The sequence below is a fragment of the Leptosomus discolor genome, chromosome 3, assembly GCF_034619465.1.
Source record: "Leptosomus discolor isolate bLepDis1 chromosome 3, bLepDis1.hap2, whole genome shotgun sequence".
NCBI lineage: Eukaryota > Metazoa > Chordata > Aves > Leptosomiformes > Leptosomidae > Leptosomus > Leptosomus discolor.
Window position 1 is genome coordinate 80233560 of NC_141393.1, and position 17383 is coordinate 80250942.

Genomic DNA, 17383 nt, shown 5'->3' on the forward strand with positions numbered 1-17383 from the left:
CGAGAACCACAGAGACAATTGCAGCCCCAATTATGTGAGACTTCTTTTTGTATGTAGAATAGTATGAGGATTGCTTCCTGTATTCTGGAAGTTCCCATTTCTTTCTCTTCTCAGGAAGAGGAGGAAGAACAGAGAGCATATAATTTATACAGTAGTGTTTGTGTAAGGCTTGAAGTTATTTTTACTTTGTCATGTGATAAGAACAGTTGAGACAGTATTTTGGGTAGTCAATACCTGTAACTTTTAATACAGACTTTCCTCTGGAAAATGCAGAGTATAGATATTAAGCTAATTCAAGGTGGACAGTGAAATACCTTTTTTAAAGAAATCTAAATGGACTTTTTTAGAAAATCAAATATTGTCTGTCTGGCAAATGCAAAAATATGTGGTGGTAACATTTTTGGGCTTAGTGTAGGGTGCTGCACAATACCTTGGGATTCTTGGGGAAGGGGATTTAGACAATGTACGTAACGTGGGATGCTGCAGTTTACCTTCAGCAAGCATTACTTAAAATACTTCACGTGCTCCTCTACTGCAGTGTTCCTTTGAATAACTCAAAAATCTAAATGCAGTATTGTACTTCCTCTTGGTAATAAAGCGCTGTAATCAGCAGCTAATTAAAGATACTGAACATAAAGTTGAGAAACTCAATTTTATGTATTTCAACTCCATATATAAACTGCACATCACGTATCTGCGTGTGATACCAGTACAAACACTTGTGTCTTTGCAGTAGCAGACAGGTCTGAGCCTTGCCTGGTGACTGACCAGAGGGGTGAGAGTTGCTGGTGGTTCTGTTTGGCTCACTGGAAACTGCAGCAGAGTAGAAAGTCTTCAGTAGCTAAGTCTTGTCCCCCTCATCTTTTTAAAGATCAGTATTTTCAAACTCAAAATTCTCACATTGTTCAGGAGGTGTCTTACATGGTCTTAGGCAGGCAGATGCAAACAAACTCTTGGTCTGTTGGCAAGCCAGGCGCAGTGTAGCTGTTCGTCCAGCTTGGAGCTGAAGGAGTATCTTGTGTCCTCCCGCCAAGGGTGAAGGCAGCGTACCCCTGCCTGCTTGGCTCCAGACCTGGCCAGCTTCGGTGGAAAGTGTTGGTGTCCCCAGGAGTGGGCAGGGAGCAGCATTTGGGTTCGAAGTCTGATTAATTGGCAGGTTGTTGAGCGAGACCCCTCTGGGGGAAAAAGCACGTTTTTAAAATGGGTTGACTCTGGTTTTGATCTCACTTTAGTAATAATTAATGATGGCTTGATCATCCTGACAGTGCTCTCGATGTTTTGGCACGCTTCCCAGGCTATGTAGGTTACCTTTTATACTTTTTGAATAGAACTTGCATTTCAGCATCTGAAAAATGCTGGGAATAGAGAGGAAAACGGTTCTCTTGGCTGAAAAGCTGGCTGAGGTGAGCTGAGCAAGGACCACTGTGAACTGGGGGCTCCCAGCCCGAGCTGGTCGCTGAAGGGAGGAGAGCTTGCATAGATCTGGTGACTGCTGGGACTTAGGGAGCAGAGTCTGGGCTCGAGCTGTCTGCAGCACACTGTGTAGCATGGGGGGTGTGGGGAGGAGCGCCTTTACAGGGGTGAGCGCTTCAGCGGGACGGAAAGGCCGGACAGTGTGGAAGCGGCACGAGTGTATGTGCTTGGTGAGAGGATGATGGCAAAGGCGGCGTCCCATCGCGTGTGTGTAGTTAGATTGATCGCTGTGACCCAGGTGAGATTTCGGGAGGGGCGCTGTGGTGTATGTGGCTGTCCTTGTCACTGCTACAAACAGCTGAGCACGTGACCGTGATCTGTTTTCCACGATAATGAAGAGCAGCTGAAGGGAAGGACATTTCATAACTGGATTGCAGAGCATCCCTGTTGTAGCCAAAAGGGAGACACTGCTGCAGGCCTGCAAAAATGCCACTGGTTAAATAGTGACAACCAGTTTTTAAAATACACCTTTGTTTAGGAAAGCCTTGAGGAAAGTCTGTCTAAAAAACCACAGAAAAGGTTAAAGGTTGAATGATACTGGCTTCCTTGAGTCTTTCCAGAATGCCATGTTAAGCAAAATCACTCTAAGGCAGGGAGGTCTTAAACCAAATGCTCACACAGATTTTCCTGTGTTTCCAGGAGTTGGTGATACTCAGTGTGAGTGTCTGCCATCGTTCGTACTGAATTTGTTCTCATTGGTGTAACTAAAGGCAGAAGGACTAATTTGAACAACTTGATAGCTGTGATTTTTACCTGGGGGAGTTCCAGTTGCTCTGAAGGGGCCGGAGGGAAACCTTTAGCTCCTTCCTTAGTGCTGCCAGAGGAAAGAGGCACCTGTCTCTGGGGAGTCGGTAGGATTGATTTCTGTACTACGTGTGTGTATTGTCGTAGTAGTGGGAGTCAGCAGGATTCACTTCTGTACTATGTGAATGTCTTGTCTTAGTAGTGGGACACAGATTTCTCCTTGCAGGGATTGTCAGTGGAAAGGGGGGAAGTAGCAGTGGTCTGTGGCTTAGTGACAGCGACGTACAACCGTATGTAGATGGAACGGTGTACTAGAGTTGAAAAGCCTATGGCACGTAGCAGGGATTTTCATTCTTGATTAAAAATTAAAATTAGAGTTGGAAGGGTGAGTGTAGGAGCACTGTGTTGATAGGAACACTGGTGTGTTGCTCTGAGAAAGGTTTTCTTATTTCCAAATTCCAGTGACCTATTTTCTGGAAGGCCTTAAGTCATTTGGCAAAGAGTGACTCTCTGAAATCTTCTGTCACTGAATATAAGTTTTGAAATTAACATCAGTGAAATGATGAAATGTGAAAGTCCTGTTACTCTATCCTATTTAGGGAAATGGCTAACAAACCGACAGCTAAATGCCTTCGTGTCTAGGCCCAGGAGTCTTCACTGATGCTGACAGTTTGAGAGCTGGCTTTAGAGCTTTAGGAAACCCTGGAAAAGCCTGGCAGAAGGGGTGTAGGCTTGACTGGTTAGCTGTTAGATCAGGGTTTTTTGTGTTTTTTTTCTTAATTTAGCTTGGCCCTGGGTGGCTGCCGGACCTGTCTTTCCCCAAATGAATTTTTTGTGTGTTTTTGACACAAACTTCCCTGTGAGCCTTTTGATCTTCAAACATTTACTTTCTGCAGCTCTGTGTTTTGCTTGCTGTGTGTGTTAATGCTTTGAGTTGACTAGGAATATTTTTTTTGGGTACTAATCCTCTGAATACATTCTAATGAAACTCTGAGCTGCTTTTAGAAAGAGTAGTATTGTCAGATGCGTCGCTCCGATTTAACCGCTGTCTCGCATGGTTTTCTTGACGATACTTTTTCTTAGTATTCTTCACATAATTGGTTTCTGCAAACTTTTGCATTGATTTTTTTTAAAGCCTAGTGGTGAGTTGGTGAATGACTGTCAGTAAGGTTCTTGATTGCAGTCCCTCACCCCAGCCCCTGCTTCATGTATCTTAACATGGAGTATGAGCCTCGTGGTGTATAAGCCAGACTCAGCTTGGATTTACTTTTTTTGCCTAAGCCTTCCCGGTGACTTTACTTTGTAAAGAGATAAAAACTGATTGTATGCTTTCTGTTTCTGTCATATAAGGTATTACTCCAAATCACTGCTTTCCTAATATTTCTGTGTAAGATTCTTGGGATGGCTGGCGCCTAAACCCAGCTGCCTATGGCAGTTGTGTTTGCTGTGTTGTGAAGATTGGCCTTGTTTCTGCCAGTGTTTATTTTTGGGATACTTGTCATATTTTAAGCAGTTTAAAGCCTTTGAGAAAATAATTAGTCTTAAGTGAGATGTATGAGTTACCTTTATCATAATGCTATGTGATTCAAAGCAATAATTTATCCTTTCCTAGCAATAGAGAGTATGGGATCTTGACTGAGTGAAGTATTGGTGTAAACTTAAGATTTTGAAACCTCTAGCAATCTTTGTTCTGTTCTTGTATAAAAGATAGTGTCAAGTGCTAATATTGGAAGTGATTTTTTCAAAGATTATCTTTAGAAGATCATGTGTTGGGTTTATTTTTTTAAAAATATTGATCTACCTGAGCTTTCCTGTCCAATAGTGACATAAGAACCAACTGGGACCAGTCTGACGCTTATGTTGGACCTTGCTGTTCCCACCTGTGGTTTGTATCCCTGCCTCTGAAGATTTCGAGCAAAATCTGTTACGGTTTCCGGAATGAATGCTAAGCATATGGAAATTGGAAACCTCTTCACAGTCCTCTCGGAGAGCTCTGACGTGTCATGTTGCAGCGGAGAGGAGGTGGGGAGATTGAGTACCACGCTTTTGTGTTTGACCTGTAGTGTGTTCCTCTTGTTTCCTGAAGGTATTTGGTGTGTCTTCCTTTCGATATGATGTGAAAATAAAATACTGCTGGATTTGATTCACAAAAAAGTTCATTATAGCATTGTGTCTAAAGAAAAGCTCCTGCTTCAGCAACCAGTCACTCGGTCTGCGTACTGTGCTAGAGATAAATGCACAGCGTGCTGAGATGGCGTTACTCTTTCCAGTTGAAATTCTGCTTTAATTAGATTCTATTAGAGGATCTTGGGGAGGGATTTTTCCCCGTGGCTCAGTGTCTTTAGTACCTTAGCAATTACTGTATAGGCTGTACTGCAGAATTGCTTGTGACAACCATTGAGCAATTCAGTGTTTTGAGGAAGTCAGCAAAGGTCAAAATAAATAGTTGCCAGCAGCACCACTTCAAAGGAAGTTCCTCTTCGACCTTGGTTTGGAAAAGTTTTAACCTTTTCTAGGCAGCTCGCTCTTCCTTTAAGGTGCATCTCGATTTTCTCTAGGCTGGGCTGGGGAAGAATTGGAACTCTGTCGTGAACTGCTGTAGGTCAAAGTCTCTTACATTTTCAGTTGCGGAAGGAAGCTCTAGGGAGGGGTTCATTAGAAGATACCTCTGGGGCTGCTTGTTCTTCTCTAGTCATCAGTGAGTCTGTTGGGCTGCATTACCTGGTGATGCGGGTCAAGAAGTAGCAGCAGATTATGATCAGCACCAGTTAACCTCCTCCTTCCTGGAGACCTGCGGCTTCCTCTGCTGCCTGCTCAGAGCTCCCTTCTGCTCTAGCAGCACCGCTGACTTTAGCTGCAGGACCCCTCTCAAACCCCAGGCGCTGGCAGTGGGATCAGGGGTCGAGGACACTTGGTGTAAGGGTGACCTGAAGAGAAGGTGAGGACGGAGAAGAGCTGGAGCCGGAGAAGGCCGTAATGCAAGACATTTGGGAGCTGTTGTACGTTCATGGGCACGAAGTCTTTGACTTCTGCACGCTGGCGGAGGCTAGAGGATCTTTTGGTGTGGCGTAGATCGGAAACGTGGTGCCCTTGCTCCTCTGCCCCGCCACAGTGGGGGTTAATGAAGGTCAGCAGGGGGTGGTCTGGAGGATTTACACTGGTATGCTCCTACTGCCTCAGTGTCCACTAGTAAAGTAGTTGACAGTTTCTAATTTTCTACAGTTTGAGTTGTTATTAGTTTATCAAGATGTTTTAAAATAAGCTTTTATTTCTATTAATTTTTGTAATGGGACATCTGAGCTGATCCTGGATCCTGTGGCATTTCTGTACTGCAGAAATGAGCTCTGTGAGTATACATCAGGAATTCCTCCAGGTCCTTCTCTGTGGATTAGCAGCATACTTGCACGCTACTACTTCTATAATGTCGTATTGCTGTTGATGCTTGTGTTGCTTCTGACAGCCCTGGGTGTTCTGGAGAAATAAGTCATCTTGATGTGACTTCATGGGTGTTGTGTGGTTGTTTTTTTTTCCTTTGTTCAGTGCAGCAGGTTTACTGGGAAAAAAAGGTATTAAAAGACGACGACTATTGTATTCTCTGCTTTTTGTCATCACAGGTGGCGACAGACAAGGTTGCAGGAAAGCTGAGCTCTACTCTCTCATGGGTGAAGAACACTGTATCGCACACCGTCAGTCAAATGGCCAGTCAGGTGGCAAGTCCATCTGCCTCGTTACACACTACATCCTCCTCTACCACGCTGTCTACACCTGCCTTGTCACCCTCCTCACCAACACAGCTGAGTCCAGACGACTTGGAGTTACTTGCTAAACTTGAGGAACAGAACAGGTAAATGGAGAACTTTTTGGTCTTCAAAGTGCAGTAATGAGACAAAAATTGGTTTATTGCAATTTCAGCATAGAGGCTTAGGTAAAACTTCATGGCACAACACTTCAGTTTCAAGTCGCAATGACTCAAGACATCAAGTTTCAATGTCTTAATTTCATGAAAAGTAAATTCTTAATCAGTCTTTTCTGTTTATCCTGGCTTTTTTTTGTGTAATAAGCAGCCGTTTTCTTGGCAGCCTTTCCACGAGTGTATATTTATCTGCACCACCTACAGTTCAAGATGCAGCTTTCCGTTGGATCAGTTGCTCTCGATGTGCACAGCGATTCCAAATTGGCAGTCGCGCTAAGAGATAAAATTGGACTGTATGATTTCTTAATGCTGATTTTCCGGAACCCATACTTAGGTGCATTTTTGAGGCAGGACTTTTAAGTCATCTGACCTCTTGCAAAATGGGGTTATATTTGTCAGTAGTTCGTGAGAGATTGGCTATAAAGGAGAGCTTGAGCTCCAGAGAGGTTTTAGACTTAGCAGGTAGCTGCAGGGCTTTGATACCTGCTGAAGATTGCTGCCCCTTGTGCTGCAGCCAGTTCAGAGTTTGGTAGTTTAGCTCAACCTGGCTGCTGTTCCAGCTTCTGCTAGTGTGCTGGGCTTCGCCCTGAGGCAGCTGGGGTGCTCTGTTTTGGGGGGTTTATTCTGCTCATTTGGGTATGAGGGTAGTAACTTTTGGAGGAGGAAAAGAGTAACTGGAAGGAGGGGTGACTAATGCCATTGTGTCACCTGGCATGTCTTCTCTCACGTTCGTGTTCTGCAGCCTAATGGCAATACAACTTACAGGGAGTTTGTATCTGTGTGGTTCTTGGCCAAGAATGGAAGGCAGCTTCTAGAACCACCTCGTCCTCTTGTGGTTTATGAGACTGTCTCTCCTTTGAAGATGAGCTAGATGTAATTTTTGCAGTGCAAATGACAATGTATCAAAAGAAGAAAAAAAATGAGTTAGAGTGCTTTCATTTGCATTTAATCTGAGGCATTCCACTCTGTTCACGACTAAGTGATTAACTTTTATTTGAGAAGCAGCAATACCTGTTCTTTGGCCCGCTTATCTGTGTTGGAGCATCGTGTCTTTGCAACTAAAGCCACGACATTAAGCCCTGCGGTTAGACTGGCTTGCGTGTTGGGAGAAGAATGTGAGCTCGGGCTTGCTAGGCTTTCTTTTTCGAGTTGGGTTCTTCATTTGGTAAATAAGCTAGCAAACCTTGTCTGGTTTTAATTAATTTTAGCCAGACCTGTTGTTCAATCCTGCCTTAGTTGTGTGTGTGAGTTCTAATTAGCGGCTATCCTATGCCGTGTGCCTTTTCTCGTGAGATACTACACTTTAATACAGAAATTTGATGCTGGCTGCACTGTCGTTTCAGAACAGTTTGAATCAGCATTTTAGCACAGTGGCACTTTGTTGACAAGGACTTGTGCTCTGAACACAGGGAACTATTCTTGTTCCTGTTTACTGCAAGAACTGCTGGTGATGGGTATTTTTAAAGGTTTCCTTTTCGCTATTGGCTTTTACGTCAATGAGGAGGCTATGGATTAGTTAAACAGCTACAAATGGGAAGAACTCAAATTGGATCAAGCGATGTCCTGTAGCATTCTGTACTCCCATTGTACAGAAAGTCCACTCAGAATGATGAGATAGCTCAGTCCAGAGTCCTAGTGGAGCTGTTTGGCATTAGTAAATCATTTATAAAGTTTAAGTGAAAGAAAACAGCGACTAAACGCCACAGAACTCACTACTTACTGTAAAAAGAACTTCCCATTTTCAAATCTAAGGACAATGAGTTTATCCAGGTAAGGTCAAATTATAGAAACTTAGCATAACTTCTATAGAAAGCTGGGAAGACTGGAAGTGGCTAGTTAGAACCTTGTTTTTATAATCGTAATGTTTATTCTGTGCTTGTTTTTCCTCTGTGATTACTTTGAATTTGATCTTTAGGCACTGTCTCAGATTGAGAGGAGGAGTTCCAAGCTGTAAATTTTTGTTACAGATCAGTATCGGTCAGGTTTCTAAACATTATAAATGGATTTTAATTTTTTTCTCAAAATAAGATTTTTTTCTGCATTCCATTAATATGGACTGAATTAAAATTGCTCTTGAAAAAGCTTGGATTTTTTTTCTGAAGGGATTACTATTTAACCCTTTTCCAAACAAAATACTACTGCAGAGACTACTTTCTGAATTGAAATTGTCTTCATGAATTAAATTACTTTTTTCCTGAAGTTCCATGAGCACCAGTAGGTGAAAGCTGGGAACAAGGAAAACCAGTTATAAATATCTCTGTAGCAGAGAGCTTAAAAGTTGTAGGTATGCTGAGACTTGTGTAGAAGCTCCGGTATAATATAACTCGGGTTACAGTTTCTTAAATATCTAAACCCCAGCCTGACCTTGCTGAAGTGCTGGGGGTTTAGCTTTTGTGCAGGTGCGTGGAGAAATTATTCAGCCAGATCCCTCTGATTTACAGACGTTGGAATTCTTGGAAGTTAAAGCACAAATGAAACTCTTGATATGGTGAAACACTTTTTCCAGTTAGAATTCTTGCTCTTGCCCAACATGTGGTCTAAAAAATTTCCCCCTGCTCAGTGTTGGTTGAGGACAAACAAAGCGCCTCTTTTTGTCCAGAATCCCCAGCTCCTTGCAAAATTGTTGGCTGTAGCCACCAGCTAACAGAACTTGTCCAGCACTTGGCACACCTTTACGTATACTTTGCTGCCTGATAACCCCAGAAGTTCTTGTGTCTGTGCTCCATGCTTTAATTACACGTTCATTAGCTACATTAATGGCTTTTGTGGCCTGGTCCTTGTTCTTTAGGTCTGAGATTTTTCCCATGCGTTTATAAAACACCATGTTGGTTTGTGAACAGTTGTCAGCAAATGTCAGGTGTGTTAAAATTTTCCAGGTTTTAATTATTCTGTCTGTATTTCCACTGTCAATTAAAAACGAGTGTAATCAAGTAGACTTTCAGGAGGCTGATTTTTTTTTTCTTTGTAGTTACCATCTCTTTTGCAGTACTTTGACATTTGATGCTATCGTTGAGGGTATTTAACTTCCTTACGTTCTCTTTGTCAGTCTGATGCACAACAGCTCTGGGGTTTTAGCTGCTAGTAAAATCAAAGCCCTCTTGCTGGCACTTAGGCCTCAAAACAGAGCCTGTGCACCTTCCCTGTAGGGTTGTTAATCTCCAGTTGATGAATGCGTAAAAGAGCGTTGGACTTGCAATGCTGCTGCACCTTCTCTAATTTGATAGCTTCATGTATTAATATCTAGTGCACGAGCCCACAAAACGCATGCATTAAAATCTCCCTTCTCTTCGTGGTGTTGTTGCACGATGTGACGTTTTTAGCCATTTCTTAAAATGCTGCCAGGTGAGCTGTTCTTGTGTCTGCAGAACTGCTTGAGATTTCAAAGAGAAACAGGAACATGGAGCGGTTCTTTTCAAGTTTGGTACAAAGGGATGTTGGAAACCTGTCCCACTGAACCGCTGAGTGCGTTCTTTGTGAAGAGGTTGGAAGAATTGACTTCTAAACAAACAATTAATACTGTGGTCCTGTGATTAGAAGAACTCCAATTTGTTTTTTGTGTGCTTTCTTTGCAGACTTTTGGAAACAGATAGCAAATCCTTGCGATCAGTAAATGGGTCAAGAAGAAATAGTGGCTCTTCTCTTGTATCCAGTTCATCAGCTTCCAGCAATCTCAGCCATCTTGAAGAAGATTCATGGATCCTGTGGGGTAGGATTGTGAATGAATGGGAAGATGTACGGAAAAAGAAAGAAAAGCAAGTTAAGGTAGCAGTTGGACACTATTTTTTGGGATATAATTGTAATGAGATATAAGTGATGCTGTTTTATCTTCCAGTTGGTCTTATTTTTTTAAATAAATATGTAATAGAAGCTTCCAGTTGCATCTGTTCCATCCCTAAGCCTTAGTCTTCCTATGGAACTGTTACCAGACTTCGGCACAGTTTTGCCCAGCAAATGTCTCTTACTGCAATGTAGATGCATTTACTACATCTTGAACACGAAAGCTCTCGGTTTACCTCTAATGAGAGATTCCCATGAATGCAGGCGAGGCTGGTTTCATGTTTCCCAAATGGAGTTACTGCAAACCTGATTCGGGGCATCTGACAGCTGGATGCTGTGATTGTTTTCTCCGCTGAGCAACTGTCTTTTGAAAGCATTCTTATTAAAAGGTGATAATTCTGCTGTGTGAGGCTCTGAGTTTAATTTTTTGTGTGTGCCAAGCGTGTTGACCCCAGGGATGACCTTGAGCAAAAGAACACATGCTTTCTACATTCTGAGTGGATCGGACAGACTTTGGCCAGTGTGCGTCCAGTCTGGGTTAGTTGTGGGGGCACACAGAAGTGGAATTCAATTGTGCTGTAAATTCGAACTAAAAAGCATCTAGGGCATTTCAGCATAGCCACGTTTCAGAGGCAGCAAGTACAGCAGCGTGGGATTTTTTTGTTCGTAGGCAAGTCTGTTCTGCTTTCGTTCTTTATTGGCTCTAGTCTGTAATTTTATGTGCAGAATACAAATTTCAAGGTCTTTTGAGCAGTTTGAAATGTGTGTGTATGAATAGGTTGTGGGAAGGCAGAACAATGGGCTGAAGTAAAGTATCTTTTATGTGAAGCAGTTGTGAAGAGAGAACATGACTTGAGAGAGGAAACAAGGGGAGAAAATGAATTCAAGACTTCCTGCTTGTGTAGAGAAAAACAGTTTCTGGAAAGGTGTTCCCAAAAGGCCGTGAAAAGGCGGTCACATGAACTGGCCAGAGAAAGAAGTGAGATGGTAATAAGTTGAGTGGAATCCATTTGAACATTTTAGTGTCACAAGTATCACTTCTCTTTACAGCTGGCCAAGTATAATTTGGGGAGTATTTGACAACGTTCAGTAAATATTTAATTATATTGCTAGTGAGTTTTTCTTTGTTGGTTAAATAATTCTCAATATTTTTTTGTTTTTTTTTTTTTGTGGAAAGCCAGCCTAAACTGTGTCATTCTGCATTTACGATGGAATACCAGAACATCCATACCTATTTCCTGATTGTGCCAGTAGGTGTGACTTTAGCAGCGCAGGTGTCTTTTTGTCTTGGCTGTAAAAGCTGGTCTTAAGTTACTAGATTTCTGGTAAGTTTTGTAAGTTTGACATAGGTGTGCATACCTTCCTGCGTAGGTGATGTTCCATCCTTCTGTCTCTTGATCCACTTCAGAACTCTCTTCCCCTCAGGGATTCTGAAGGATGACTTAAGTCCTGCTTTTCAGTGTGCATAATACCGTGTAGAATAGCATCATTTTAGTATTGCTTAGTAAGTGCGTCTTCCCGCTGTTCCTTTAGGAATGCTGGAGGGATTAACCCTGTTACTCTGTCAAGCAGGTGTGTAGTAACTTAAAGCAAGAAACCACTTGCCAATGCTCGTGTTGTCAGTAGGCCCTGAGGCTTTAGGTGACTGATATAGTCTGATAGTGTGTTGTTAAGCTAGAGGCAGGTGTGGAAAGCTGATTTGTTAGGGTTGTTGTCTTGCAGCTGGAAATCTTTTGGGGAATAACACAGGGTGTCGTAGTGGTGTCTTAGATGGGACAGACAGTTGGAGTAGCATTACTAGGGTGGCTCTGAAGAAGGCTGGAGGCCTTGGGGATATTAGAAAATTGAGGACAGTGATGCAGAACTCCTGCAGTGGAGTTCAAGCTTAACAAGAACAAAACTTGAAAGCAAGAGTCTCTTTAAAAGTTATCGCTGTTGCATTAAGTAATCTTAATTTTGGAGAAGCAGGAGAAATATTTGGAACAAAGAGGAAAAAGAGGAAGCTTTGCGGAATAGATTACTCTGGCTTCAGAATAAATAGTAGTGGAAGAAACTATCCTTTAGGAGACAGAACACTCAACGACAGTTTTTAAGGTGCAAAAAGTTACTGACAGAATGCTCTTGTCTGGAAGAGACAATCTTCTAGGTCAGTCTGATGTTAGTTGTGGAAAGTACCACTAAGACAGTCTGTAAACTTCCTGAATCATACTTTTTTCTCAGTTTTCAGATCAAGCAACAAGACCACTTCGTGCTTGTGCTTTCTGAAAAGACAAGTATCAAGTTCTTAGATCTACTGATCTGGGAAGGTTTGAATCGTCTAATACCTAGCTGACTTTTATTTTTTACTTTTTTCAGGGAAGGTGAAGTAAATTTAGTTAATTTAGTAGATGTAAACTTAATGTTGTCTTGGTCCAGTGTCTGAAACTACATTTCAATACTTTCTTAAAAGAGAAGGTGGAAATACTGGCACACCAGGGAAATTAGACACAACTTGTCAAGTTTGTCAAATGACTTCTGATAGTAGTACTGTGCAACTTTTTTGTTTGTTGCAGTTGGCTGTGCTACAGTTAGTTCCACTTTTTATCATTTACTTGTCTTGGAATTAATTTTTAATTGGTGATTTCTTACATCTTGATCATTACAAATATAATAAAGGGCTTTATCTGCAGTCATCTCTTGTGAAATATAAAAACAACTGTATTAAATTGTGACTAATGGGAACTCTTGTTTAAAATTACTTGACTATTCAGTTTTTTGAGTAGCTTACTATGAGTAGGGGGCTACTTTCATTAGCTAACTTAGCCACTAAAAATGATTCAGAGTCATCTTACTTCTGTTAGCTAACGATCTGTCCCACAAAAACAGAGGTTTACACGTTATGAACTGTATGATTGGCTTGTGACATGATGTAAACATTTCCTGAAGTTGTGAGGAACATAATATGTTGAAGTGTTTTGTTCTCCAGGCTTATGTTTATATCTTCAGGAAATATAAATGAATTTGTCTTTTTGTGCTTTAGGAGCTTGTTCGAAAAGGGATACCTCATCATTTCAGAGCAATTGTTTGGCAGCTTCTATGCAGTGCTCAAAGCATGCCAATTAAGGATCAGTATTCAGAGCTTTTGAAAATGACCTCTCCCTGTGAGAAATTAATAAGAAGGGACATTGCTAGAACATACCCTGAACATGATTTTTTTAAAGAAAAAGACAGCCTTGGACAGGAGGTCTTGTTCAATGTAATGAAGGTAAGTCAGTATTTCAGCCCTTGAAAACACATCAGCAAGAATGTGCACAAAAGTTTGGAAAATAATTTGCCTTGTGTATACTGACCTTGCATCAGTCTCATGTGTTTAAAAAAAAAACTTACTCTGCTTGACACTGGAATGGTTTAATAAGTGATGTTCCAGTTTCAAAGATAGCTTTCCAATATGATATTCCTAGAGTTAATGTTTTTACTTAGTTTTTTATATCTCTTACAAAGTTTGCATTAAAACAGTCACGTGTGAACTGGTAAAAGGAATAGTGTGCCATGAAGTCAAGTAACCAGAGTTAACCAAGACAAGGATGTTGTAAGTCAGAACTACCATTCAGTTTCCAAGTGTTTCTGAACCTGCAAGTGGTAGCAGCAAGTGGCGGGTACAAACAAGCCGATGCGCGGTTGTTACAGTGCCTGAGCACAAAATGAGAACGCCACCAGAAAATTAAGTTTGCATTATTTTGTCTTCATTGAACTCGAGTTTAAATTTTGAAAGGCAGACTTTTCCATACAACACCGTTTCAACAGAAAAGTTGTCAGGTTTCCAGATCATAGTGAGTTCCATAACTCTAAAATGAAGCTGCAACATGGGTGGACATCACCTCATTCTTCCACCTGTGAGTAAATCTGCAGCGCATAATTTTTCTGAAAAGAGCTATCGTTTCTTTGTCTGGTCTGTCTCCTATAAAAGTAGTAACCTTGTGCAGTTTGTGTGCCACCTGTCTCTGATCTTTTTCCTGTAGCTGAAAACTGCATGTATTTTTTTAGGTGTGCCTTAGTTTTAGCTTTGTAGGTCATGAGAGAGCAGAGTTCATAGCCCTTTGTAGCAGCAGGTAGCAACTAGAATATCTGACTAAAACTTCTGAATAGAATGTCTGTCCTCATCAGATATGGGAGAGGAAGAGTAAGTTACGAGCAAAACAATAGCATGAACTGTTTACTTTTTATTGGTAATGAGGTTTTAGTTGTTGAGTTTTAAACCTTTGTTTCTCAGGCTTATTCTTTGGTGGATCGTGAGGTTGGATATTGTCAAGGAAGCGCTTTTATAGTTGGATTACTGCTTATGCAGGTAAACATGATACTAAAAATATGTGAACCTTTAAAATGACTGCTAGAACACGTAATATGTCATGGTGGCTTATTGGGAATTTTTATAATGGTTTTCCTTCATCATTTTGTTACAATGGAATTGTCAAGGGCAGCTGTTCACTCTGCAAATCAAATGAGATTTATTCACCAAGAAGATACTGTCTTTGAGTGGGAGAACACATTTATTTCTCAGAGCTAAGGCAGGATTGCAGACTTGCAAGCTATTTTGGGAAATGTTGTTTCAACTCTTAACAGACTTCCCGTTTCAATTCTGTTACACTGAGTCTCCTCAGAGTTTGAATGGAACATCACAGTTGATTTGATAATCTTAAAGCTGCCTTTGTATTGCTGCCTTTTGTTTTATGACAGTGGGGTATATTATAAGAAACTTGCAGACCTCCAATCACTTGATAGAGTTCAATATATATAAAAGTTCATTACAGTAATTGATTATAAATCCCTTAAAACCCCAACCCCCCCAAAAAAAACCAACGCACCCCCCCAACTAAAACCAACAACCAAAAAACCAACCCAAACCCCAAAAAACCCCACTGTATACACACACACGTGCAAACACACAACCCCGAACCTAAACCCTCTGAGGCACTTACTCTGATATATCCTTACATTTGACCAGAGTTTTTACGGTGCTTTTTTTTATTTGTAACGTAGATGCCAGAGGAAGAGGCATTCTGTGTGTTTGTGAAGTTAATGCAAGATTACCGACTACGCGAACTCTTTAAACCAAGCATGGCTGAGCTGGGCCTTTGTATGTACCAGTTTGAATGCATGATACAGGTACAGACGAAATCTATCAAACCCTTTCTCTTCAGGAACTGTTGATAAGGAACTTGGGAACTGCAGATCAAGAGCAGGCATGTCTGTTGGCTGATAGGCTGCTCTCTTGAGGGTAGCTGGTTTCAGAGCTTGAGAAGCAAATGCCTGTGGCTGCGCAGTCTGGTCTACCCTTCGGCAGACAGTGACTGGCTTTAAACAGTGAGGCGTGGGGGTTTGCGTTGCCACAGTTTAAGCATACAAATGTCTAATTCTGTTTGGATTGAAGATTCTGGAGGTCAATGTCTTCATAGTCTATTTATAGCTATTTTAAAAGGTGGAAACTGGGAGATACCCTCGTCCGTAGAATTAAAATCGTATTTAGATTTGGGTCCCAGAATGCTGCTTTTTTTTTTTTCTTCCTGGTCAGGCCAATAAAGGCAAATAGGTTTGTTTTGTGATCCAGTTCCTCACATAATGATCAGGAGTGGGATGTTATGTAGCAAATAAGACTTGGGTCTCTGGCTATACTCTAGCTCTTCCCAGCTCTTTTTTTTGTAGCTCACTCTGGGTGCGGCATAGGGATTTACAAGCTCATGGCTTCTTATAAGGATCAGGAACTGTTTGTAATCTGCTCTGCAGAGGAGAAGGGCTGTAGGGCATTCTGTACTGGGACTGCTGTTGCATGGCTCTTGATGAGTAACGTCTTTCCTAGTGCTGTATTATGACGCTGCTGTACTGAGTATCAGTTATTTTCTTTTATTTGAAATTTGTCAAAATCACGGACACACTAAAACTACCAGCAGAAGTAACGTCTATTTTTTTTTTGCTTCCTCTTCTTTTCCAGGAGCATCTTCCAGAGCTTTATGTGCACTTTCAGTCTCAGAGTTTCCACACTTCTATGTATGCGTCGTCATGGTTTTTAACTATATTCCTTACAACTTTTCCACTACCGATTGCAACGAGAATATTTGATATCTTTATGTCCGAGGTAACTGCTCAATACTCACATGTTCTATCTCAAGAGTAGCTGTTAGAAGCAGTTATTTATGTAGTGGTATAAATCCCATTACGATGGGCAGATCTCAAATAGTCTTGCTTTTTAGTCCTTATGCTTACCAGATTATTTTTAGGGGAAGCTGTCTATGTAGTTTGCCAAGGAAGGAAGGGCAACTAAATCTTTGAACGTAGGTGCTGTGTGCAATTCTGTACCCTACGCCTGGTGAGGAGTTACCAAATGTGGCGGTTCTGGATCGAGTGCAGTAGCATTACAATAGGGACATCAGTTTCTCAGTGTTATAGTAAATTTGGGGTGGAAAGTAACGCTGCTTTCAGGCCAGAGTTGAAGCTCCATGGGCATATGCAGGTCCAGATGATGAACCGTAGCCAAAAAATTATAGAATTATTCAGTGTTGCTATCACAAAGACATGTAAGTTGTATGTAGGGTTAGAGCTCTGCGTAGCTGTAACTGGTGACAAACGGAAGCTTGTGGTCCATTTATGCTCTTTCCCTGCAGTCATCTTCTAGAAAAGAGTAAGTCGAAGGTGGATCCTTTCAGCTTATGCTCAAGAATGTCCAAGATGATGTTATATGAGTGAGACAGCCCCTTGTGTCTGTTTAATTCGACTGCTTTGCACCATGTCTGAAATGAAAATGGCTTATTTGAGAAGGACCCGGGGGAGGGTTGTATTTGATATATTTGAAATGTTTGATAAAGCTGACATAAAGAACACCTGTCACTTAAGAGGTTTTACCTGAGCACTAGGCTCTCTGGGGCGGGGGGGTGTCTGGCATCAGGACAAACAGCCGGACTGCTTGTCCTTGGGACAAATAAGAAACGCAGAACCAAGTTATTGAGAGATTTTTCGGTAGCCCTTTTGCTTGTTTGAGAAACTGGGTGAGATTTCCAACATTAGTAAATAGTAGAATCGCTCTGTCCTCTTGATAATGCCACAAATAACTGTTGGATATTTCTTAACTTCTGTTTTCAGGGTTTAGAGATAGTATTTCGAGTAGGTTTAGCAGTACTTCAGATGAACCAAGCAGAATTACTGCAACTTGACATGGAAGGAATGTTACAGGTAAATTAAGGTTATAATAATTGTAAGAGATGTCTGAAATGTGTAGTGTGTGTGTGTGTATTTCCTTGCAGCCATTAATTATATGTAATCTTGTGCTCTGATTGCTTTTAGCACTTTCAAAAGGTCATTCCACATCAGTTTGACAGTGGTCCAGACAAATTAATCCAAGCATCTTACCAAGTCAAATACAATGCAAAAAAGATGAAAAAGTAGGTATAACGTTTTGAGAAAATAGATTATACTGTTGCTAAGAGCTACTGTTTGTTTATCTTGAAA

At 41.3% G+C, this 17383-nt stretch overlaps 1 protein-coding gene across 6 annotated transcripts in view; it reads left to right on the plus strand.

Annotated features, from left to right (window-relative positions):
* The first annotated feature begins 5897 nt into the window (after positions 1-5897).
* EVI5 (ecotropic viral integration site 5) overlaps positions 5898-17383 on the plus strand; it is a 68908-nt gene continuing 57422 nt past the window's right edge. For 4 of the 6 annotated variants that reach the window (XM_086462768.1, XM_086462766.1, XM_086462769.1 and 1 more), the window contains exons 1-8: positions 5898-6061; positions 9703-9892; positions 12927-13151; positions 14157-14231; positions 14924-15049; positions 15873-16016; positions 17018-17107; positions 17219-17316. In XM_086462768.1, coding sequence (XP_086318894.1) covers positions 5913-6061; positions 9703-9892; positions 12927-13151; positions 14157-14231; positions 14924-15049; positions 15873-16016; positions 17018-17107; positions 17219-17316 — 1097 coding nt within the window. In that variant the 5' untranslated portion in view covers positions 5898-5912. Of the gene's footprint in view, positions 6062-9702; positions 9896-12926; positions 13152-14156; positions 14232-14923; positions 15050-15872; positions 16017-17017; positions 17108-17218; positions 17317-17383 lie in introns of all 6 variants that reach the window. The other 2 variants (XM_086462767.1, XM_086462765.1) reach the window with 2 other exon arrangements.